Source organism: Peromyscus maniculatus, chromosome 5 (assembly GCF_049852395.1).
Source record: "Peromyscus maniculatus bairdii isolate BWxNUB_F1_BW_parent chromosome 5, HU_Pman_BW_mat_3.1, whole genome shotgun sequence".
Classification (NCBI taxonomy): domain Eukaryota; kingdom Metazoa; phylum Chordata; class Mammalia; order Rodentia; family Cricetidae; genus Peromyscus; species Peromyscus maniculatus.
Window position 1 is genome coordinate 123,117,496 of NC_134856.1, and position 24,952 is coordinate 123,142,447.

At 43.4% G+C, this 24,952-nt stretch overlaps 1 protein-coding gene across 5 annotated transcripts in view; it reads left to right on the forward strand.

The window, feature by feature from the left end:
* Hivep1 (HIVEP zinc finger 1) overlaps positions 1-23,586 on the forward strand; it is a 147,462-nt gene extending 123,876 nt beyond the window's left edge. For all 5 annotated transcript variants that reach the window (XM_006972810.4, XM_006972808.4, XM_015991000.3 and 2 more), the window contains 3 exons: positions 2,400-2,501; positions 19,927-20,432; positions 21,948-23,586. In XM_006972810.4, coding sequence (XP_006972872.1) covers positions 2,400-2,501; positions 19,927-20,432; positions 21,948-23,072 — 1,733 coding nt within the window. In that variant the 3' untranslated portion in view covers positions 23,073-23,586. The remainder of the gene's footprint in view (positions 1-2,399; positions 2,502-19,926; positions 20,433-21,947) is intronic.
* Positions 23,587-24,952: the final 1,366 nt, after the last annotated feature.

Below are 24,952 nucleotides of genomic sequence, written 5' to 3' on the forward strand. Positions count from 1 at the left end.
AAATCTTAAGGAGGATCATAGAGAAAGAAAGTACTCTTCAGAAAGTTTGGAACAGTTCTGCAGAGTTCCAAGTGAGTGGGGGTGAGAGGAGTCCTCAGTCATGGGCTAGTGATTTTGCCTGGAGGCAGCAGTCAGGGTGAGTCCTCAGTAGTGCCGGAAAAGGAGGATGTTTTAACCAATTTTCTGCTCTTTCATTGGTGGTCACTGTGACTTAAGTATCTGTTAATTTGTGATGTGAGAACCGGAACATGTATCAAAGCTAACCTTTATAATAAAACAATTCCACATATGTAACAGTGTTGGTGAGATGATCAAGGTATGACCTGAAATGAATACATCCTACACATATAAATGCATAGGTTTTGTTTTTTAAACTATTTAGGGAGGTGATCAGTAAAGTAATAGATCAAACTGTGAGAGAATATATATATATATTAAAAACTTAAATTCCCTAATCCGCCCAAGCATAGCTCTATATTAGTTTCTTAGCGCAGACCTTGCTCTGTCTGTCTGTCTGTCTGTCTTGGGAACCAAAGCTCTTTGAAAGAGAACGACTAGTGAACCTGCTAATTTGTTTTAGATATTGTTACTACTATGGAAGCATTTTGACTTGCATAGGGAGATCTCAGCCACAGCAAGGGGGCATTTAGCCACTCATTTATTTGTTTACTTTTTAATGACACTCTTACAGAAAAGTAGAGATTTATATAATAAATACCAGTTTGCCCTGTGTGTCTTAATGACTCTTCACATTCTGCCATATTTTTCAGTGTAATGTAAATGTCAGCCATGGGAAGAGCGTTTAAGCCCAGTCTTATCTGTGGGATACACCTGGCAGCAGCTAATACCTCTTAGCAATCACACGCTTCAGAAGCATCTTCGACTTGGACTTCTTAAGCACTTGGCTTTGGGATGCTGTGTGGTTGTTTGACAAGAATATACCTGATAGTGCCAGAATTGGCATGTACAGCTGTGGCCAATTTCACAAACTCTGCATTTATCAAGAAATTGAAGCTGTATAAATCCAACAGATTTGCATGGGCTTCTAATGCAAGCCCAACTTTTGGAACAAGGATTCCAACATTTTAAACATTTCTAATTTTTTCCTGCCCCCAAAATTCAGTATTTAAATTTTGTCCTGTGTTTTCTCAAAAGAGATAGTGTGCCGTTGGTTGGCAGTGTTTTTAGGTATCATACTATCCACTTAGGATGGCTGGGCATCTCGGGAGACCCTGAGTTGCTCTCTGTCATCCTTGGTCAGTCCAGGCAGGTGTGCCCTGTGGACCTGAGACACTCACACAGGTGGCCGGTCAGCTGCCAGAGCAGATAGCCTAGAGCTGCTCTGGACACATTTGCTCAGCACAGGAGGTCACAGTGCTGAGTGGGTTCTCCCTTCTGTGCCCTAAGGAATGCTGTTAATGATGCTCAAAAGCAACCCAGAATAGTCATCAATAATCAATAATCCAAACTTTAAGACTGAATGTCCAAGTACCAGAATAAAGGAGAAACTAAAAACCAGAATGGTAGGGAGATTATTAAAACATCATAGGGCGGTCAAGGTTAAAACATCATAGGGGAGACAAAGTTAAAACATCATGGGAGGGTCAAGGTTAAAACATCATAAGAAGCCAAGGTTAGAATATCATAGAGGATCCAAGGATAAAACATCATGGGCGGGTCAAGGTTGAAACATAAGGAGCCAAGGTTAAAACATTATAGGGAGATAAGGTTAAAACATCATAGGGGAGATGAGGTTAAAACATCATAGGGACGTCAAGGCAATATTCATGCCAGTAGATCTGGGGTTTAATGCCTGTCAGCGCCCCTGAAGTACACTTGACTCTCCTTCCCATTGACTTTGGTCCATATGGGAAATAAGCAATTGAAAGTGTCCTGAAGTGAATGACATTGATAAGGTCCCAGGTAGAAAACTCTTGTAGAGATCCTTCTACACCTTGGGATCCTTAGGATTCTATGGAAGGCCATATTACTGAAGATGGACTGAAAGTGAAAACACATGCAGGGAAGGGAGCTACTGTGAGAGCAAGGCAGCAAACACAGCTAGTGAATAAGTTACACACCAGTAACTGCCGGCCAGAGTGCACTCTGAAAGAGACATGGAGTGTGTGCACTCTCGAGAAATAAGAACTGGAGAGGAGGTCCCAACAGGCAAAAGTAGCTACCAGATTTGAAAACAAAATGCTGTCTATCACTAGTAAATACAAAAGTCATTGCAAGTAACTAGAAATACCAGTGATTTCTTTTATACAGTTATAGTTGTTGGAATTGTTTAAACAGTGTATATGTTTGTTTGAAGTAAGAATAGAATTTTCCAGAATTGACAAATGCAGTAGCAGAATAACACTGCATACATTTAATAAACATTCTTTTCCCTTAAGGAAATCTGACAAAACACATGAAGTCCAAGGCACATAGCAAGAAGTGTGTGGATTTAGGCATCTCGGTGGGTTTAATAGATGAGCAAGACACAGAAGAATCAGGTAAGCTGTCACCGGTGCTTTTCAGAATACTATTGCACTTACACACCCCCTTTCAGCCCCACTTGATACGACTCAATTCCCCTTGCAGTGGTTTGTTTTAATTATTATTTACCTGTGCGATAGGCTCCTGATCAGTGTTTTCATAGACTGTTTTCTACCTACTTCTCCTGTCCTACTGTGGAAGAGTTAGCATACGAAACTATAAGCTTACCCTTAAATGTTTGATTAACCTTCCCAAAGCATGTGTCTGGTCATGTTGGACCTTCACCAGCATTTTGAGTTGGCTCCCATTTGCCTATATAAAGCGTGAATCTCCTGAGAATCCTCAAAATACTGTCTGCTTTCCCACTCTCCCTTTCCTCGTTGTCGCCCAGGCTCACACTGGAATGTTCTCCCTGTCTAGAGGACCCTTTCCCTGGTTCATCCCTGCCCCAGCACCCTGCTCTCCTCACCCCTGCCCCAGCCTGCCCTGGCCACATGGCTGCTTTCTTTAAGATGTAACAGGACCCACTGCTGTTTGGAAACCCTGTCTGATTTCCCCCTTCGTGTTCTCCTGCCGGAAACATTTTCCTTCTCTGACCCGTCTTAGGCGTTTCCTCTGAAAGTCTCTGACACATCTTCTGTGTGTGATTATTCCCTGTTTCCCTCTCTCCCCGCTAGCTGCTGGAGTGGAGCATGAATGGAGCCTGCTGCCTAGCTCTCAGCTTCTCTGACACACTCAGCATTTAGCTCAGTGCCTGGAGGTCACCGCTGCTCCTGGTGATGGCAGAGGCTAGGAGTGTGGCTGGCTTAGTGGTCCAGTGCCTACCTACCATGCTGGAAGCCTGGGTTCAGTCTCTTAAGCCCCACGTCTCCCTAGTAAAAAGAACAAGAAGTGGGTACTATAAACGTTTGAGGATAAAACATTTTATTTGTTGAAAACACTGTTTTGAAAAGGTATTTTCCCCTTAATACTGTTAACAAATGTAGATAATTGTTTCTGACCAGTTTAGAGGGAAAAACAATCCTTTTAGTCCATTCTGACCAGTCAGAGTAGAGAAGTATATTTTTGTAGAGTTTCTGTTTTTATCTCAAGAATTTATCAACTCACTGAATCCAACTTTTCAACCAGTAACAGACTGAGTGAATCACCCTGAATCAATTTCTGAATGTGCACGAGCAGTGACCTGGTCTGGGTAGTAAGAGCAATTCCAATTTAAAAAGCTGGGCAGATGTATAAGGATTTGAGTGAGGGTGTTTCCCAGCCGTTGACTAGAAAAGGTACAAAGAAAAGGTGTAACAAGCCACGCTGCCACTGCGTACACTGCTGTTTTACTTCAAGATGAGCCTCCAGAGAATGAGCTAACATGGGCCGGCTCCTCTGAATTCTTAAGGGAAGCTGGTTCTTACATCCTGAACCTGTGAGGAAGTATAGTTCTGGGAATTGCACATGATTAGGTGGACTGACTTTGCCCCATGTACACATCTGCCCATTCACTTTCATAGTTTTCTCTCATTCCAAAGCTGCCCTTAGGTTCTAACTCAAAGTTTATAGCATGATTCCCAGAAAAGCAAGCTGCTTGACTTTTCTTCAGTTTCCCTTTTTCCAGATTACCGTATTTATGGGAAGTGTACTGAGGTTTGTCTGCTTTTTACAAATAGTAAAGCATAGTGTACAAGTGATAAATCCTAAGTGCTGTGTCATGTGGGAGGCTGACAATTCTCCATTGCTGTGCCAACAAAACACAGTCTTCCCTTTGGCTTTATTATAGGCTTACAGTGTTTAGTTGTTTTAAACAATTGATCTTGCTTTTTCTATTATTCTACTTTTTCCATTTAAAAATATTTTAAATACATGTGAGTTCATGCTCGATGGTGATTACAAACATTTTAAATACACATGTGCTCATGCTCATGATTATAAGGATTTTCTCACATCTACTTCATCCTTCTCATACATTGAGTAAATGTTCTTGGAAGCACCACATGCTCCCTTGATCCATTCCAGCTGCTTTCCTCTCCCATCACAGACAGGATTTCTCTTCAACTCATATACCATATATCTATATTCATGAGCAGTATATGGTTTTCTTCATGCTGGTGTTTTTAATTTGCAGAAAAAAATAGTACTTTGTATGTAGATTAATAGCATAGTATCTGTTCTTTCAATATTATTTTCTAGAAGGAGCCTGCCATTTCTCCTACCTCTTTAGTATATCATTGTCTGGATTGGACAAATTAGACTGTCTTCAATTGGACCATCAGCCCAAATGGCTAATAATTGATAATAGTTGTGTGTTTTCTTAATGGCTGATGCTAGGCCTCATACTCTTCCTACAGAACTTGCACTCCATTAAGATGGTTATAGTTACAGGTGGGATCTGTATGTGTGGAGGTACACGTTGGGTGTGGTGAAGAGGCATATGTGTGTGCTCGTGGGAAGATGAGGAGGATGTAAATGTGCTGGTCTGTCACTCCCTGCCTTACTCCCTGGAATCGGGGTCTCATTGAACCTGGAGCTGCATTGGTATCCAGCAAGCCCCAGCCATCCTGTGTCTCTGCCCCTCACCCTCAGTGGCAGAAAGGTTACAGGTATGTGCATGTCTGGGGTCCTAGTTAGGTTTCTGCTGCTGTGATAAAACCCTGACCAAAAGCAGCCTGGGTAGGAAGTGGTTTATTTCAGATTTACGGCTTACAGCCCATCATAAAGCTTAAGGCAGGAACTGAAGAGAGAGACCTGGATGGTTGGAACTGAAGCAGAGGCTGGAGAGGAACGCTCCTAGCTTGCTCCCTGTGCCTTGCTCAGCCTGTTCTTTTACCCAGCATTGAACCACTTGCCCAGGGGTGGCATCACCCAATGTAGCTGTCCCACATCAACCACTAATCAAGAAAATGCCCCCAGGCTTGCCTACAACCCAATCTGATGGAGGCATTTTCTCAGTTGAGGTTCCTTCTTCCCAGACAACCCTAGCTTGTGTCAAGTTGACGGGAAAACTAAGCATGCCTGGTTTTTGTGTTGTTCTGGGACCCGAACATAGGCCCTCATGCTTGTACTGGAAGCTCTCCGACAGCCTGAGAAATCTCTCTATAGATTGAGATTTTTCTCATTAGCTTTCTAAATGTTTGGTGAGCAGGACTTAGAAACTTCCAGTGTAGGGCTGTTTGTTCAGAGGCTGTGCAAATTTTTAGCCCCCCAGTAGCCTGGAATATGCTAGATATACATTTTCCATTTCCTTGGCTGGTTCCTCCATCTCTCCAGCCTCTGCAGATGTTTCCCAGGGCTGAGGCCGCTGACTTTCTCTTTCCTCTGCTCCCTCCTACAGGCCATCTCCTCCAATCTTTTGTCCATTCTCTAAACTTGCCTGTTCACCATCTCCGCTTGTTCCTCTTCCAAAGGACCGAAGTTCAGTTCCCAGCACCCACATCTGGTAGCTCACAACCACCTGTCACTCCAGCTCCAAGGGATCTGACCGCTGTCCTGGCCACTGTGGGCATCTACACACATATAGTACATGCTGGGGGGCGAGAGCGGGAGACACAAATATCTTCAAAATCCTAGATCTTTAGTCTGCACCCTAGCCTGTCTGCCAGCGCTCCTGTGGGTTCTCGTAGCTCCTGAGTGGTGTGTGGTTCAGCCTTATCCCAACTGTTTTCCTAAGGCAAGATGCCATCTCTACTTTTCCTGCTGCCCTATCTCTGAGGCTTGGCTCCTGGCCCTCCTTCCTTCACTCACTCAGCCTCAACCATGTAGGCCAGGCCTGGCTGTTGACTGAACCCAGCCAGCAGTTCCTGTCCCAAGGCCTGGGCACTCCTTTCCATGACACTGGACGCTGAGGCTTAGCACCCTGGTCTTTCAGTTCCTTACTTAAGAGGGCCCCTTATCAGTAAGGCCTTCCGGAGCCTCCTCGTCTAGTTAGAAAGCAGAGCTCTCCTGCTGCGGTCATAGCTCATGCCCCTTCTCTTTTGTTGGAGTGTGCCCCCTCTTTACACATGCTGCTGTGGGGGGTATGGGGTGTGTGTGGGGGGATTGGGTGGGGGGAGGGGAATGGGGTAGGGGGATGGGGTGGTGGTGTGAGGTGTGTGTGTGCGTGCGTGCATGCGTGTGTGTGTGTGTGTGTGTGTGTGTGTGTGTGTGTGTGTTTTACACATTGCTAACAAGTAGAAGATCTATTACATGAGGATGGGTTTTTGTTTTTGTTCGCTGCCTAGTGGCAGTAGGTAGTATGCAGTTGTTGAGTGAATTAATGGTGAGGGGGAAATGCCATATGATCTAATAGGAAATACTTGATTATTAGTGCTTGTACAGGTTGTAATCCAATGGGAACTGTAATATACTATTACTACCTTTCAACTGTCTGTAATGTTTCTGTTACAAGTCCAGATTAATACTAGGTATTACAAAGGTAATGGTATGTTTATTAATTTGTTGGGTTTTGACCATTGGATCAAAATACCAGAAGTTTTAATTCTCTGACATTGTGGATTTTCATCTATGATAATGATCTCTCCAGAATAGTAAAGATAAGCTCCATTTTTTTTTTCAGTAACTCCTACAAAGAACATTTGTTCCTTTGGATGTTCACAACATGGAAACATTCAAGGCTGATCAAGTCAGGGCTGGGCCTTTCCTCTAGTCCATTCTGTAGGAAACAATGCTCCCTAACTTATAAAGAACAAGATTCCAAATTAGTCTTTATGCATTTATACATGCACACAGAAAATTAGAGTCACCAAAAGACACCAGATCTGCTCTCCACCCAAAGGGGAAATTCCACCTGGCAGAGAATAAGGGATCTGATCCCTGAGCTAGCTGTTTTGTTAAGAAAAGCATCCACCTACTCCAGATTTCCTCTGTCACATCAGTCACTACTGCACACGAGTGTTACTCCGGGTTTCTCTGTCACGTCAGTCACTACTGCACACGAGTGTTACTCCGGGTTTCTCTGTCACGTCAGTCACTACTGCACACGAGTGTTACTCCGGGTTTCCTCAGTCACGTCAGTCACTACTGCACACGAGTGTTACTCCAGATTTCCTCTGTCACGTCAGTCACTACTGCACACGAGTGTTACTCCGGGTTTCCTCTGTCACGTCAGTCACTACTGCACACGAGTGTTACTCCGGGTTTCTCTGTCATGTCAGTCACTACTGCACACGAGTGTTACTCCGGGTTTCTCTGTCATGTCAGTCACTACTGCACACGGCAGTGCTAAACTAAAACAGCAGCACCGGCCATCAGCATCACCACCCCCTCAATAATGCAAACCCCAGGGTCACAGGTGAAGATCTGTGCTCCACATTTCTAGAGCATTTGAGAAAGTAAAATTGTGCAAGATTTAAGCAGATAAGCAGGATATATGAGTTTAAGGAGACTGCAAGCACTTCGTTGACATAAAACAAAAGCCAATCAAAACAACTTTCTTAAAGAAACAGCATACGTAATGTTAGCTATTTAGAATAAAAGTACTGACAAAGGATGTCTCGCCAACAGTGATCTGCAGGTAGGAAAGCATAAAGCAGTTGATTTTCATGGCCCCCAGCGGAAACCCTGAGGCTCACACCAATGAGAAGTCAAATTTAAATCTCAGATGGTTGCTTCCCACTCTGAATTCCCTCGCACAGCATTCCAGGTCTGCCACCCCTTCCCTGGGTGTAGTTCAGTCTGCCTGTTATATCCTCTGTCATTCCGAAGCCTTCTTTTTTTTTTCTTTAATTTGGGCACCTTTGCCCCAAAAGCCCTTTGTCCAGAAGGCCTAACTTAGCCCCACACCAAGACATTTTCCAATAAAGCTGTGGAAGGAGAAGTCTACCCTGCCTTCCTCCTGGGACACCCTAGGCATCCTTGCCATTGAGCCACATCTGGATTCACCCCCAGTAGCTAAGCCATGGGACCAAGGCTCCTGGAGGACAGATGTGTTCATACTTGTCCTTGTCCATGCAGCGCGGAGATAATGAATAGGTCGAAAGGCCCGAGTATATTCCATGACAGTCAGCACTGTGCCACCCCTCACTGTCCCCAGTGGTCATGGTGTCTTCATCGCCCCAATACTGGAGGTGGAACTCGGGGCTTCATGAAGGCTAGGCACATGACGTATCCTCAGTCTACCCATCAGCCCTTAGAGGCCTCTGTCCTGGCTGAGACCTCTTCCTACTGTGGGACATCAGGCTGTGCTCAGTGAAAACCAGAAATCTGAAGTGACCAAGTGAGTTCCTTCATCCTCTGGGTTTGTGCCTCACCCCCGGGGAAATCTTTTATTTAATCCTGACAACAGATTGTAGCTATCCACTGTGTGATGCAGCAGTTAAAGAAGCAGCCAGATTGAGCCACATGTCCTTTCAGAAACCAGTACCAGGAAACCCAGGTCTGGGGTAACTGGAAAATTGTGACATCATCATCCTGAGTATGGTGGCGCACTACAGTCCTAGCTATGTGGCAGGCTCAAGGCAGGAAAATCTCCTGAACCCTAAAGTTTTCAGGCCAGCCTAGGCAGTTAGGGATAGCCTGCCTCAATAAAATAAAATACAATTAAAATCCCTAAACAAAAGGTTTTCTCTAGATTTCACGAGGAGGTGCCAACAGGCTGGTGGTTATGTCAGTCCCAGGGGCCTGCAGTTCTTAAAGAAGGACTGTTAGGCCACTGTGGAACCGGCTCAGTAGGGAAAGTGCTTGCTGTATACCAAGACAGCCTGAGTTCAAATCCCCAGAACTAACCTAAATGCTCTGCATGGCAGTGCATTCCTGTCCTCCCAGAGTCTTGCTGGCTGGCCAGTGTAGCTGACAGAGCACTCAGTGATAAACGTTGTCTCCAACTATAGACAGTCCAGGAAGAGAACAGACACTGACCTTTGTCAGGTGAGCACAACCACACAAACATGTGCACACATGTATACACCACATACACACAGAACTAAGAGAATTAAGAAGAACTGTTATGTTTTGTACACACCCATGGAAATCGCCGACCTTAACACACAAGGGCCAGGAGGATACATGAAAGTGACCCTCCACTTTTAGGTCTTGATTATTACAGACTTGGGAAATGGGACAAGTCTTTGAAAACAAACAGAAGGACATAATTCAGGAGAGTGGACTCTTCCAGAAGCCTCAGAACAGTGCTTTTACATTTAAAAGGCAACATTTAGGGTCCTGGTTATCACATTGGTCTTTTCTCTAGGACTTAAATAATCATTACCAAGAGATGTCTGAGCTTTTCTTCATTAAATGAAGACACATTACACTCACATGCACCTGCACAGTTTCTGTTCTTCATTGTTTAAACACCATCACTGCTTGGTAATATCTTGGTCAACTGCACAGCTCTCTGGGAAAACTTCAAGTTTATAAATATGCTTTCAGCGAGTTATTCCTTTACAGTTGCTTTGTTTTGTCTGTTGTTGAGTTTTGTTGTTGTTGTGTGTGTGCATGTTTGTCTGACTGTGGGTTTGTACGTGTGTGTGCGGTGCTCTTGAGGCCAGAAAAGACGCTGGGTCCCTCAGAGCTAGAGTTAGAGGAGAACTACTTGACGTGGGTGCTGCAGCTTGAACTCAGGTCCTCCGGAAGAGCAGCACGTGCTCTCTGGCCTCTGTGTGGTTTTCACTGAAGGTTTTTCTCTACATTTCTTCCAGCTTCGCTCCACTATCTCCAGGGCATTCTCTTTAGTCTCTGATTAGTCTGTGGACCCACAGCTGTTTCTGTTGTGACGGCATCACTCCCGAGGGGTCAGTCAGTTGAGAGTTTTTCCTGGGCACGTTCTCCATTGACAGTGTTCATTGAAGGTCAAGGTGAACATGGGGTGAGACAGGGCAGGAGACCCCTGCGCTTTGTGATTTTTACCTGTCTTAGCCAAATAGGCTTCCTCTTTAATGTGTGGTGCATGAATCCGTGATGGCGTTCTCAGTGGAGCAAACTCAGGGAGGTGAGTCAGGCAGAGCTAAATAGACATTTTTGTACACCAGCCATTTTAATTTGGACATTTGAAACTTAGAAATTGTTTCCACTTAGCTTCAAATTAGCAATGTAAGCTATTATTACAATATATGCTTATGGAAAGTTGGTCCTTTCCAGCCCTCATACTGCACATTCCTATATTCTTACCATATAAAATGATAGAGCCTCGGGAATTTTTGCCCTAGTGTTTTGAGGGTACTAAGGGATATGTCTTAGTTTGCACCTTTGTGTCCGAAGTGGTGCCACCAGCAATTTGCTTTTCAGCCTTTGATCCAAAGAATGTTTTCATCAACAGAGCGCTAGACTTCAGCACAAGGAATGTTAATGTGTGCCCTCAGCTGCCACCACAGGGCCAGCAGCCTCAAAGGGCAAGTGCAGGGAGAACCATGCTGTTCAGTGGAATTTTAAGTACTGACCTATATGCATGAGATAATGATTCAGACCGCAGGTTTGAAAGCCTGTATTATGTTTACCCGTAGAAACAATTAGTGCGTTTTATAAAAGTACTAGCAATATTTTCCTTCTAAATGAGGCCTATAGACTCCCGCATCAGAATTCTTACCCAAACATCCATTGCTTTTAAGAAAAGTTTCTTTGTAGAATATGAAACCATAATGGCCCTTAAGATGTATACTTAATACAGTGTTGATAGCAATTATTTATGAACAACACATCAAGGGTGGTCTTTCGGTTTATTGCCTAACACTAACAGATCTGCAGTTCTGACCCGCTGGGTTCATATAGGTTGTTTCCATAATTTAAATAGAACTATTATTCACAGGCTTTACAAAAATGTGCCCCCTGGTTGCTGTTGTTTGGCTCTCAACCTTGGATTTCCTGACCCAGGAGGAAAACAAAACCAGACTAGCTATCATAAGGAAAGAGTTGGGGAGGGGGCCCTGTCTTCTGGGCTGCTGCCGGCTCTGGCTTCAGCTCAGCCAGCAGGTGTCACTGTCTGGCAGCGATGGGGGGCAGATTATGGCTCATCCTGGCAGGCTTGGGAGGAAGGTTGTTTCCCAAATAAACTTCAGGAAAGTCTTGTTGCAAGCTTATGTAAGCATTCCTTTTGCTATGTTAAAAGATTCCTTCCCCCCTCTCCCCCTTAAGTTAAATTGCATATGCATAAAAGGAATAGTTCTTGTGATCTAAAAATTGAGTTGTGTGTTAGAAACATTTACAATGAGTGAAGAATGTCTCTAGATGAACAAATGGTGTGGAGCTTTTAAGAGCTGTTTATTTATGAATTTATTAAGCAAATGTGGATGTCTTCTGTCTTTTCTACAGCCTCTAATGGCAACAGAAGGGAAAGCCTTAGCATTTATCTTCCTGTTATATACACCAAAATGGTAATAGCTGCAGTATGGTAGGAAGAAGGCAGGCTATCGTGTTGGAATCGTGACGGGGACTGGGGTTCACATGCTGACTTGGATGCTATCCAGTCCTATGAGCTTCCTAACTTCCTGTGTAAGGTGGGGTATCTGTTAACTGTCATAGAAGGGTGGTTTGATTTCGACTTGGTAATATGATACAAACAACTGGACCCCAGCAACCTTTTTCTGTGAGGGGCTGCATAGTAAATATTTCACACATGCCAGGCCATATAGTCTCTGCTATGTGTCACCATTAGCAAACTCCGGTTGTACTGCCGCATACAAACAAGCCTGACAGTGTCCCCACAAAACCTTCTCTACAGGCATAGGCAGTGAGCCAGATGTGCTGGTGACCAGAGTTGCCAGGCCCTGGTGATCCAAGGTACTGAGATTGCTGTCATAGTTACTCTGTTAAATAGCCTGAGCAATTTCATAAATTCCTACTTGGTGAGTTTTTGGAGAAGTGGTCAAATCTTCACCATGTCATCTTCTCTGGCATAGTGATAAAAGCCACAAACAGGGCTAGAAAGATGGCTCAGCAGTTAAGGACATGTACTGCTCCTGCAAGGGATCCAGGTTTGATTCCCAGCAACTACGTGATGGCTCACAGCCCTCTGTAAATCCACTTTCAGGGAAATACTGAAGCCTCTTCTGGCCTCCATCAGCTTGGCACACCCATAGCATACATGCATAATGCAGGCAGAACACTCATGCACATAAGATAAATATTTCAAAACATTTTAAATAAAATAATAAAAACCAACCAGGCACTTCTGTGGACACCACCTCTGATTCAGTGCCAGCAGGCTTCTCTGGAAGCTTACCAGGGCTGTTTAAGAGTCGGTCCTGCTGTGAAACCCTGTTGTCAGGATGTGACATGGCCATTGTCTCCTTGAAATCAGAGCAGCTGTGGTTACCTGTATGAGACAAGATGGGGCCCACTTACATTCCTGGTTGAAGTGTGGAGAGTTTATAAGGTTCAGCCACAATGTACAAGGCCCTTCTCCCACCCTAGGATATCTGAGAGGGTAACAGTTGTTGGGGTTGAGTTGACTCTTTTTAATGTTTTAGCTGCCCATGTCCTGGAAATAACCCCAATGCCAAGCAACCTGGCCTCAGGTGGGATGATTCCTATGGCCTGGCTAGCTAAGGTTCTTAGAGCTTTGTTCATATGTCTCCAGGAGCCTGTATCTTCTGCTCAGATATGTTACCTACCTTATCATTTTATTTCATTCCAAAATATTGGCCTTGTTTGACAAATAGGTGATGATTTGTAGATTTCCAAAAAATTGACAAGGGTCTTTCCCTCTGGGAAATTCCAGACACTGATTCTGAGAAAGAAGCACCCTTCTCTCCAAACTCTGGGAAGAAAGCTGTAAGAAGAAGACCAGCCTCTCCTTAGGTGCTCTCTACATTTCAGGCATATGGCTCTGTCTAAGAAGACGGTCCAGAGCAGCCAGCCTGTAGTTACAACTAACCCTGACAACTCATTCTTAAATTTTGATAGTTAGGAAGGTGTAGCATTATTATGAAATTAAGTTCAATTATTAGTTTGTGTTCTCCTTGGAGACTGTGTTTCATACAGTCCGCTATATATAATCAAATAATTATATGAAGCTTTTAGTGTCTCTGCCTATAAACAAGGAGCTCATGTGTATCTTTAATAAGCTAGCTTAATGACTATAATCTATTGTTGACCTTTCTGCTCATCCTGCAGTCAATTTTATATGTGGCTGAATGGAAGTGTTGAGCATAGACGGCGAGGACTGAATCTCAAGTCTGACACTTGTGAGCTGTAGTGCAACAATAAAGCTCATTAACTGCATTTTCCACTTGCTCTAACCTTTAATTAGTGCTTTAATTATGATCAGGTGGTGTTGCTTGTATTTCGTGCTAAAAGCTAGGTTCTCTACTGGTATAGATGGCCGGATCGAGAGTGGAGCCATGTTGCTTTCATGTGTACAATTGGATAAGAAATGCATGAAGCAGAACACTACTCTTGGATGGTTAAAAAAAATGTAAAGCATAAATCCAGATTAGGGCAGATACCATAATTTTCAGTGCCTCGAAATTAATCAGTAGAGGAGTTAGAATTCATTTTAAGAATTGACTCCTATTAAACAGTGGGAAGATGCTTCCCACAGAGGTCTTCCTGTAACCACAGGATCTAGAGGACCTAGTCACGTTTATGAGACAAAACCAAGACTCAGAAGCACTGACAGTTTTTCTTTCTTTTTTTTTAACTTTTTAAAAATATATTTTCTATCATATGAAAATTGTAAAACTATCATGGAGAGCTCCTAAACTCTCTTTACCCAGATTCCCTTGTGTGGTAGTCTCACGTGACCATAGCACACTTACAGAGACTGGAGTTGACCTCAGCTCATTATTATTGACTCACATTGTCCAGGTCTAAGGTGGCATCTGTTAGTACCCTGTACTGGAAGTTTAACTGTCTTCCTTTTATAAGTACTGGATACCTGTGGAGGACTTTGAAACCCTGCATACCCTGTTTATCCAATGCTGATCTTGTCAGTGGCATCACTGTGGCTTTATTAACTGAGCTGTTCTATGGAGTTACTTTCTTCATCATCCACTTGTATCTGTGGGCTCATTAGCAGGCCCTGTGGCTAAACCAGTGTCTCACTCAGGTTCCAGTATTGGCTGTAGACAGTTAAGAGCCTTTCGGGTCTGATCCAAACTGATCGTCTTTTCTAAGCAGTTCCTTTCTTTAGGACCCACCCCAAGAAGTTGTAGCCCCAGAGTCATGCATTTCCCTAAGAATCCTTAGTCCTTTTTGCTGGAGGAACCAACACCTAGCTGCTGGCTGATGTACTCATTACTACCGACTGCCACCTCTTTGTACAGCAATCATTGGGTTTAATTAGGCAATACATGTGTGCATGTTGGTGTACACAGGCACACACCCTATTTGTATTCATACTGAAACTTCCTGTTTCGTTCTGTCCCATATTTATCCTTGCTTTTGCTGTTTCCCTCATTTTGACTTCCTTTATGCACAGTGAGATACCAGGGCTGCTTCTATAATTGGTCTCCTCTACAGTTGGCCACATTGGCTCAGCTCTAGCATAAGTAGACTGGTTTTGGAGGTCCTCACCTGCACCCCAGTGAGACAGAATTGCAATCACAGTTCAGTGTGTGCATAGTTCTCAGTAATCAGGCTTCGCAATCTGGGGTTTAGTGATCAGGACCCTCCCTCCCATCTCCATTATGTGGTTACTGAATTGTCTATTTGCATTATATTTTTGGCTCACCCAGGTCCTGCTTGATTTAATTTATGTATAATCCAGTTTATTCACTGTGTATAGTACTATAGGTTTTGACAAATGTATAGGATTATGTGCTCATATGCCCAGTTCCATGTAGGATAGTTCTGTTACCTACAGATCCCATGGCCACTTCATATAACCCATTGCAACTACCCACCTAGCTTCCCTTTCCAGAATGTCATGGAAAAGGCAGTAAAAAACATGAGCTTTTGGGGTCTAGAGGGATGGCATAGAGTCCTTGCTGCCCTGCCAAAGGACCCAAGTTCAGTTTCCATCACTCATGTCCAGGGTGGAGGGGCTCAAAACTACCTGTAACTCCAGCCCCAGGGAGACCCAAAATTCCCGGCCTGCAGGTATGTACTTCCCTATGTATATAACTAAAAATAATAATAATAAATCTTAGATTATGTAGTTTTGTGGGTCTAACCTCTTTGCTGTAATGAAACATGAAGAGTTACAAACTGAGTCAGCATTTCCCTCTTTGTACTGAGTAGTAGTCCATCAAAGCTGCATGCTGCATCCCATTAACCATCAGCCCATTAAAAGATAGCCCAGTTGCTTCTGGTCTGTGGAGATTATACTATAGAGACTTTCATGTGACTCAAAGTTTGAGACCTAGAAGTAAGGTAATACAGTAAGTCCAATTATGTCTTGAAGAAACAGCCACTCTTTGCCATCACCCATCATTCTCCAGCAGTGGTAGAATTTTTGCATTTCTGCTATCTTTAAAGTCATTTTCAGTCTGCATAGAATTAGTCAATCTTCTTTCCCCTGTTATTACATTATTTTTCATGTGTAGCATTTTATTTTTTAGTTTTCTTTTTCAGTTTTCTCAATGATACTGAGGATGGAGCCCAGGTCCTCTCAATGCTTGCTTACTAGGCAAGCGCTCCACCACTGAGCTACATCCATAATTTTTTGGTTTTGTTTTTGAGATAGTCTTCTTCTTTCCTCAGGCTGGTTTCAACTTTGGTGATTGGTGGGGATTGGTGGTATATCCTACCACCCCTAGTGTTACAACATTGGTTACTCATGCTATAGTTTCTATTTCTAAACTGACACTCCCATTGGGCACTGCATGTTATTCATCTTTTCCCACTAAAGATTTGGATGCTTTTGTCATCGTTATTTCAAATTCTTTATCAGTTATAAATCAGTGTCATATCTTTATGAGTAGATCTAAAGGCTGCCTCGTCTCTTTAGAGTGTTTGTGTGGCATTTGCTTTGTAATTTTATGTTCAAAGTTGGACATGGTATGTTACATGCTGAAGTTGTGTAAGTCGTTGTCATGCTTGGAATGGACATATCCTCCTGGCTGTGTCTGCCCGGGAGTAACTCGGGCTGTTGTTTGTCGTCACTGCACGGAGGTTTCATGTTTTTCTGTAGATACCTTGCGCTTTGGATGGGGGCTGGTTTACAAGATGGTGTCTGTTCAGTATTTCAGTCGATGGTCTTCCTTTGGGGCTGTGATTCAGATTCAGTCTCTGCTCTGGTCCATCCTGCCTTCCCTGTCCTGAGAGCTATCTTTCAAAGCTCCTTAGCTTGGCATTAGGTATAAAAGCAGAAAGTAGTGCCCACTTCTGTTCTCACTGGGTTCCATACGTGCACTGTGTTCTTGGCTTCCTGGACTCCAGTTGCTTAGGTCCCCTCCCCCTCCTAAGGCCCAGCAGTAGTAGTCTTCTTGTTCTTCGCACAAGGATGGAAGTTCTGTTTCCTCCTGTTCTTTTTCCCATTGCAGTGAATGTCACCAGCACCTGAGGTCATTAGTGCTCATTGTCCTTTACCTCACTAGATCAGACTTTGGTTTCCACGGTGGAGAGGGCAGAAGGGCCCAAGTGAAGTTCTTTGCCTCTGCTGAGGCTGCTGCTCCTTTCCCAGATCAGGGCCAAATAGAGCCCCAAAGCTGTTCCAAGTCTTAACAATAGACACCTGGCTGGAAACAACTTTGATTCTGTTGACCATTTTGATGAACTCCTCTGGCCAGTATTGTGTTTCTGCTATCCTTAGTGACACACTCTTGTCTGTTGCCTTGCAGACACTGTCTTGCCTGAGATTTGGGCTATTGATAGTCTCAAATTTCAGTTCTTTGCTGAGTGGGGGAAAAGTCATGCATGTAAAGTTAGGTCTACTCATGTTTTTACAAAGCAATAGTTTTCAGTGTAAGCAGGATCCAGCCGAGCTAGACTTGGCAGGAAGTTAGCATTTGAGACTTTCCTCTTCAGTGCCTCTTCTGGCCAACCAGTTCCCTGTTGTCCTTTGTTTCCCCATTTTCGAGGCACCCAGAGCTCCCAGGTACTGATCCAGAAATCCCTCATTCCAGCATGGGCTCTGAGTGGGACTCAACTAATTAACGTTGTTCTGTTTATTTTACAACATAATAGTAGAACCTTGAAAACAAAACAACAACAACAAAAATTCTAGTCTTTTTCATCCCCTAGAAATCACCCTCCAGTGTTTTTGTGCATAGTTGCTGTAAGACTTTTCTGTAAGAATTTATCTTTGTAAGAATTTATTTCTGCCATGCAGAAAAAATAATATTAAAATAAATGAATACTTGAGAAGTCCAGTAAAAATATTTATTGCCTATTTCTCTGTTTGAATTTTTTCTGTTTTTCAAAACTTAAGAGTGGGCTCCCTTTCCAGGTGGAACACTTCCCACGAATCCAGTGAATACCTGCACCTTCAGCTAGTACTTCATGCTGGTTTTCATGGGCACAGTAAAGAATTAGCAACAATAACGCATAGACTAAAGCAGTTATACCAATATAATAATGAAAATTATGTAGCGTACCTCTCAGGTATTTTCTGCACTGTGTTCACACTTCTTCCTATGGCAAAGTGATGCATGCAAAGCCCCGGAGCCGAGATGAAGTGAGATGAAGGATGTGGGTGTTGTTTATGTAGTGTTAGACATTTCAGTGACACAGCAGCCCACCTGACAGTACTTGACACTCTGTACATCTTATTACCAAGACAGTCCACTAAGTGAGTAGCAGGCAGATCTTTGTTCACCACTGGACAAAGGGCTGATCCATGTTCCAGGCAAGACAGAGCAAACTGAACAATCTTACCCCACTATTCAGAACCGTACATAGGATAAAACCTAGTATTTCTGGCATCCTCTGCTTAATTTTTATTTTATTTTTTTTTTTACCACAATCCAAAATTGAAACCAGTATCATAGTTTAATAAAAAATTAGAATGTATCACACACAACTAAACCATATATGGTCTGACGTCCCTGTGGGCTAGGGACAAAGAAATAGTGCAGATATTTTCACATCTCTTCCTTAAATGTTAGCTTCCCACTTCGCATGATTTTAAATACTGCGGTTTTTTTTAACCTAGCTCCACGTGACGGCATGAAAATTTTGACACCGTCACTTGAGTCATCTAGACTATTTCTTGAAAAGTGATGTTAGTGTTAATGATAGTATTTTTAGATACTATTTTATTTTTCTGTAAGAAATGGGTCAAGTCATATAGACACATGAAGAAATGTCAGTAACTTCTGGAAGGAGAAGAAGGGCTGTGGTGGTGGCTCTGTGGGTAAAGGTCTGCTTCACAAGCATGAGGACTTGAGTTCAGATCCCCAGGACCCGTGTCAACAGCTGAGCACAGCAGCGGATGCCTCTGACCCCAGTGCTGGGAAGGAGACAGAGGCAGATCTTCCAGAGGTTCACTAGCAAGCCAGTCTAGCTGAAGCAAGTCTCAGGTTCAGTGAGAGACTCAAAAAACAACCAGGAGAAATGATTGAGGAACTATGTCAACCTTTGGCTTCCATGTGCAGCTGCATGGGTGATATATTCCCCCCCCACACACACACACACCAGGACTGGGGGATAAGGCTTTAAGCATCAAATGAGCATTATTACTAAGAAATCAATTAAAACATGCTTTGAATACAGTTCAAATTTAAATTATTTTACTAACAAGTCAAATACCATCAAAATGTTAGTATGTTAATTTCTTTAATAAAAGGAAGAGATAGGTGTATAAACTCATGACATGACTACTCCATGGTTAAGAGGCAGGTTTTTACTGTAGATCCAAGAGAACAGCCAGAGACATCTGGAAGAGTCTAGAGCCGAGAGAAAGTGGTAGACTGAACATAGCCAGCTGCTTGGACCTAGCCAGGGGAGAAGCAGGGGCAGAGCAGAGTGGTGGGGGTGAGGGAGAAGAGAGAGCAAGAAGGGGGAGGAGAGAAGGAGGCCAAGAGGAAGAGAGTGAGAACATTGAAAATAGCAGAATTACCCAGAGAATGAGTAACTGGGGGAGGGAAGCCCAGGAGCTAGGTAAGTTATGGTAAAGGAGGAGGTAAGAAGAGCTGGGATGGACTTTGAACTGTGTAACAACTACATGTAATACTGAGGGAGCCTAGAGGCCAGCTTGCTATGGTATGCTAATGGGTACCACAGATAGCCATTTGTCCCTTCTGCCCTTGGGAATTTGGAGAGATGGGGTTTCCTTTGGACCTGACAATAGGAAAATAGAAAAAAGCTTAGGAGAAGTTGATCTTTTTTTTTATTTTTGTCATACTTAAGAGTTTTTCCAATATAATATTTGAGGCTTTATTTCCTTTCATAACATCCCACACTTGGCTTGCCCATTTCTCTTTGAAGGCTCATTTCATGTACCTCCCTGCTACCCTGACCCTCATGTCCTTCTCCGAGTCCCTGCTACTGGACTGGCTGCCACTTGTCATTTTTCTGGTGTGTGCTCTGTGTAGCCTCATCTTCAATATGCTTCACAGTGTTGCCGAGCTTCTAAAAGTGAAAACATTGTGTTTGTGTAATTGTAGAACATTCTATAACAAATCTTCTTGTTTGTCACATCAGATGAAAAGCAAAGATTTGGTTATGAGCGGTGTGGATATGATCTTGAAGAATCAGATGGCCCCGATGAAGATGATAATGACAATGAAGAGGATGATGAGGACAGCCAGGCAGAGTCTGGCCTCTCAGCAGCACCCTCAGTCACAGCCAGCCCACAGCATCTTCCATCCAGAAGTGGCCTTCAGGATCCTGGGAGTGTAGAAGAGGACCTTAGGGTTCCCAGTTGCTTCTCAGGGGCACACACAGACCCCATGGACATTCTGCCTAGAGCGTTACTCACCAAGATGACTGTCCTCAGCACAGTACAGATTGATCCCAACAGGACAGATTTACCAGCAAAGGCCACACAGCATACTGCAAAAGTTGAGCATGAAATAGTTCCTCATGTAGACACTTCCAGGTCCCCAGAGGTTACCCCCAGGTCTCCTGGCCATCAGATGTCTGTGGATTACCCTGAATCTGATGTTCTGAGAAGTCCTACAGCTGCAAAGACTGTTGCTTCAATACAGGTAGATGAGCGGTGGTTGGGTTTTGTTTTATTTTTCTTTTTTCCTCTTATTCCATTAGGAAAACCTAATAGATTAAACCTAATAGATTTAAAAAGTCATTCATGACCGTATGAGTATGTACCTTTTAGTTGTTATAGCCAATGACAGAATTCATTTATGTCTGTTAAAGCACTGTTAATTATATTGACAAAAATCCACATATTGTATTATAGCCTGTGGTGCCTCTTTTAAAAATATTCCTTTATTATTTGCTGTTTGTAAAAATCACAATAAAATCTGTATGTACCAATTGTAAACTCACATCCTGAGACTTAAGGGTCCAGTGGCTGACTTGTTTTTCACTAGTGTGGATATGGTGGGTCTGCAGCATGTTATCCATATCTTGTGCTTGGTCTGCTCCTGTGGACAGTAGCTAGTAGGCTTCATGACAAAATTAACCTGACACAAACATGACTCAAGAAATTCATGTTGTTTGTATGAGCAAACTGCTGGGAGAGCTTGGAAAAGTTTCCTTCCAGGAAGCAGCTCAGGGCCAGACACCAGCTCCAGAGAAGTTCAGGAAGTGTGGTGCATGCTTTTCCATGGCTGCCTCCTAATCAACACATAATTCTCTTTTCTTGACAGTTTTCTTCCCTCTCCTATGTGTTAAATAAGGCAGTAGGATGTATTTCTTATTGGGAAAAGATGTTTTCTACTAGAGAAAAACAAAAATCACTGATTTTACATACTAGCCTAAACTAACTTCATCTGTCAGTTTAATACAGAAATTGAATTATAATGTGAACTAATGTAGCTCCTTAACACACACACACACACACACACACACACACACACACACACACACACACACATATATACGCAAATTCATGTATATATTATCAAGAAAAAAGGTTGTATTTAGATAACATTCATGGGTGGAAGCGGGGTGGATAGGCAAGATTCATCCCTCCCTAACACTGTGTTCTTACTGCTGTATCTCAGCATCTCACATCTCACCAGAGCCTGAAAATGCAGTCTTCAGGATACATGTTATTAGCTTATGAATCAGTGAGCAAATAAATGAACAACTGCAGACCTTTGTCTTAGTAATAGCTCTTCACTTCATGAGTGAATAATTTTTCGGTTAATTTTCTCCCTGTTGAGTTGATGCTCACAGCCAACTAATATGGCAATTTTTCAACATTTCCTAGTCTTTAAAATAAATTGGTGCTGGTGATGGCAGAAAAATAGCATCAACATAAAAATACAGCCATGCTCATCTATCGGTATCAAATGGTAATACCCAGGAAACTGGTTTGCAAATTGCAAACTACAAAATGTTTTTCTGGCATTGTAGTAGGAAAGAAATTAAAATGAAGATTTTTGTTGTTGTTGTTGAAAATACAAGCCAACAACTGTACAATACAAACATATACTCTTAACTCATTAAGAGTTAAGAAAAGAACAGACCGAACACTAGTACTTTAGCCGTGAAGGAAGCTCTCCTAGCAAGGCTCATTGTCTCTTGTCTTGTAGGATTCACCATCTGTAAGACTGCCGCCTGCTGTAGCCCAGCTCAACCCTCAGCCAGCAGCCAGGATTCCTTCCTCAGTCTCACCTCACCCCGACAGTCAAGAACCGAAGCAACAAATAACCTTGCATCCGCCTGCAGGCTTGCCTTCCTCTCAGACGCATTTGTTCAGCCACCTCCCCTTGCATTCCCAGCAGCAATCAAGGACCCCATACAACATGGTTCCCGTTGGCGGTATCCATGTGGTGCCTGCCGGCCTCACATACTCCACTTTTGTACCCATTCAGGCCGGACCAATGCAACTTACCATCCCTGCTGTGAGTGTTATTCACAGAACCATGGGTACCCCTGGGGATACCATCACCCAAGTTTCTGGCACTACTAATCGCCCCACCGGAGTGGCTGAATTGAGCAATGTTGTGCCATGTATTCCCATCGGCCAAATCCATGTGCCAGGCCTGCAGAACCTAAGTCCCCCAGCCTTGCAGTCACTCACGTCCCTGGGTATGGAAACGGTCAATATCGTGGGCCTGGCCAATGCCACCGTGGGCCCGCAGGTGCACCCCCCAGGCCTGGCCCTCAATGCAGTGGGGCTCCAGGTTCTGGCTAATGCGCCTGCCCAGAGCAGCCCCGCCCCACAGGTGCACATTCCAGGTCTCCAGATCCTCAACATCGCCTTGCCCACCCTGATCCCCTCCGTCGGCCCAGTGGCTGTGGGCACCGCGGGGACCCCCGAGACTGCGGCTTCCAACAGCAAAGCGCCGGAGCTGCAGATGCCCGCAGGCCAGGGACACAGCGCCGAGCCGCCTCAGGGGTCACCCGAAGGCCCTCAGGAAACCCCCAAAACAGTGCCCGGCCCCTCGGCAGACAACGCAAAGTCTGAAGGCCCAAACAAGGTGGACACCAAGAAGGCGGCCTCCGCGAGTCACGTGTTGCCCGGGCGCTCCTCTGCGCAGGCGCAGCCGGCACCCACGCCGGAAGCTCTACAGAAGGCCCCAGCTTCAGGCTCTCCATCGCTGCCCTCAGACAGACCAGCTCTCAGACCCCCAGGACCCCACAGGCAACCCATCGTGCACTTCAGCGACGTGAGCAGTGATGATGACGAGGACAGGCTTGTCATAGCAACCTAGTGGTTTATTTTTTATTGATTTTTTTAATAACAGGTTTTTTTTGAAAACCCTTTCCTTAAAGCACATTTTTTCTGACATAAACTCATGACTAATCTTTGTGCAATCATGAACTTTTGACCAATAATTGTTGTTTTGTGTCAACTCCAGCCATTTTTGTACATGTTGTATAGACAATTGTGCCTTTTAGAAGTTTTATGTTTAGAATCTGTACAGATGGTTGAATGTCTATATACATACAAATATGTTATATATGTATATGAAAACCAGGTAGTTGTGTTTAGTAGAAACCTGTCAAATAAATCAGATGATTAAATTATATGTTGCACTGTTAAATATAAATTTTTATGGCTGTGGGGCAGTTTCTGTGTATAAATTAGTATGTAAACCCCATATTTATTGTATTCATATTAGTCTTTGCAAATGGATCTGTCATTGTGTAAGACAGTAACTGTACACTTCAGGCAGATTTTCTGTGTTACGAACTGTTTCAGTAAAATACTGTTTACCGACTTCAGTGGTGCTTAAGTCGTGCTGTCTTTCAACCTCTTTGGGAAAGTGGCTCCCAGGTCTGTGCCTTCCGCAGCTGGTCCTTAGTTCTGACAGACAAGCCTTTAGTGGTCTCTTTCCCCGCGCAACGTGCTGGAGCCCAACAATTGGGAGCTAATTGTGTCCTAATTGTCAGGTATAGTTTTGTAGTTCTTTGCTTGTTAGAGGATTGACTTCTTAATATTTCCCATAAATGCATAAAACTGACATCCTGAAAAGAGTGAAGACCTTAAATGTGGCTATGGAAAATGTAAATTAAGTGAAAAACAGTCATGAGACCTACAATGCTCCCTCCCACTCTTCAACCTTGTATTCGTTAGTCAAGGGCTCCTGTTCCTTTCAGATATGCTTTTATGTAGAGTTCTGTCCACTACCAAACCCTAAAGGACCCAAGAGTTATCGGTGAGAAAAACCTAAATCTCTAATTTAAGTGACTCTAGAAATGATTGCTCCTATCCTGAGAACTCCAGCTCGGTCTTTTAGGAAGATGGCAAGTGGTGGGATGCCACAATTCTCACTGCTGCTGTGCCTTATTATCTACAGATTACAGGTGCCAGGCTTGTGTGGAAACTATTTGATGTTGGGACTGGAATATTTAGCACAACTTTAGGGCAGTATATCATAGGTTTAAATGTTCTCTTCATGAAGCCACTGAGACTAGGTCAGAGGGGAGAGTCTGTGAGGACTTTGGAGATACCTTGATAGCCATCCTGAAGATCATTTCTGGCTTTGGGAAAGGCACTTGGAGCCCCACCAATCTGTCTTGCAATTGGGATTACCAACCTGTACTTCAATAACAAGCAGGCTCTGGATCTAGTGCTGTGGGCACGTGTTTTTTCTTATGAAGGTCCAGTTTTGCAGCTTAGGTCATTAAATTCCCACAAATAGGGCAGACTTCATTTTGAAAAGAATCCTAGAAACCTCAACTATAGAAGTTCCATTGCTCTAACAGTGTAGTTGAAAACAAGTTCTATTACCCAATTTTTCAGTCATTGTTTTAACTTCTTACCGTGACCTGCATCTACTTTTGCCCAAAATTTTAAAGCACTGCATAAGCAACACTATCCCCAATAAGGACACTGTAGATGGGTCTGAGTTCTCTGAACTCAAAAGTCATGCTTGCTAGCTTCAGCACTTAGGTTTTCAAATGGTTTGAATAGAATATTATTAATTTGGAGGATTCCTACATTTAACCATGGATTAAATGTTGTTTTATACTTGATGTCTTTGGGAAATTTAATAATGATCTAGGATAACTTAATCTCGTTTTTGTACTTTAGCTCTTTCAAGATTCATCCCATTATGCACATAGCATTAATACTAATGACTTTCTT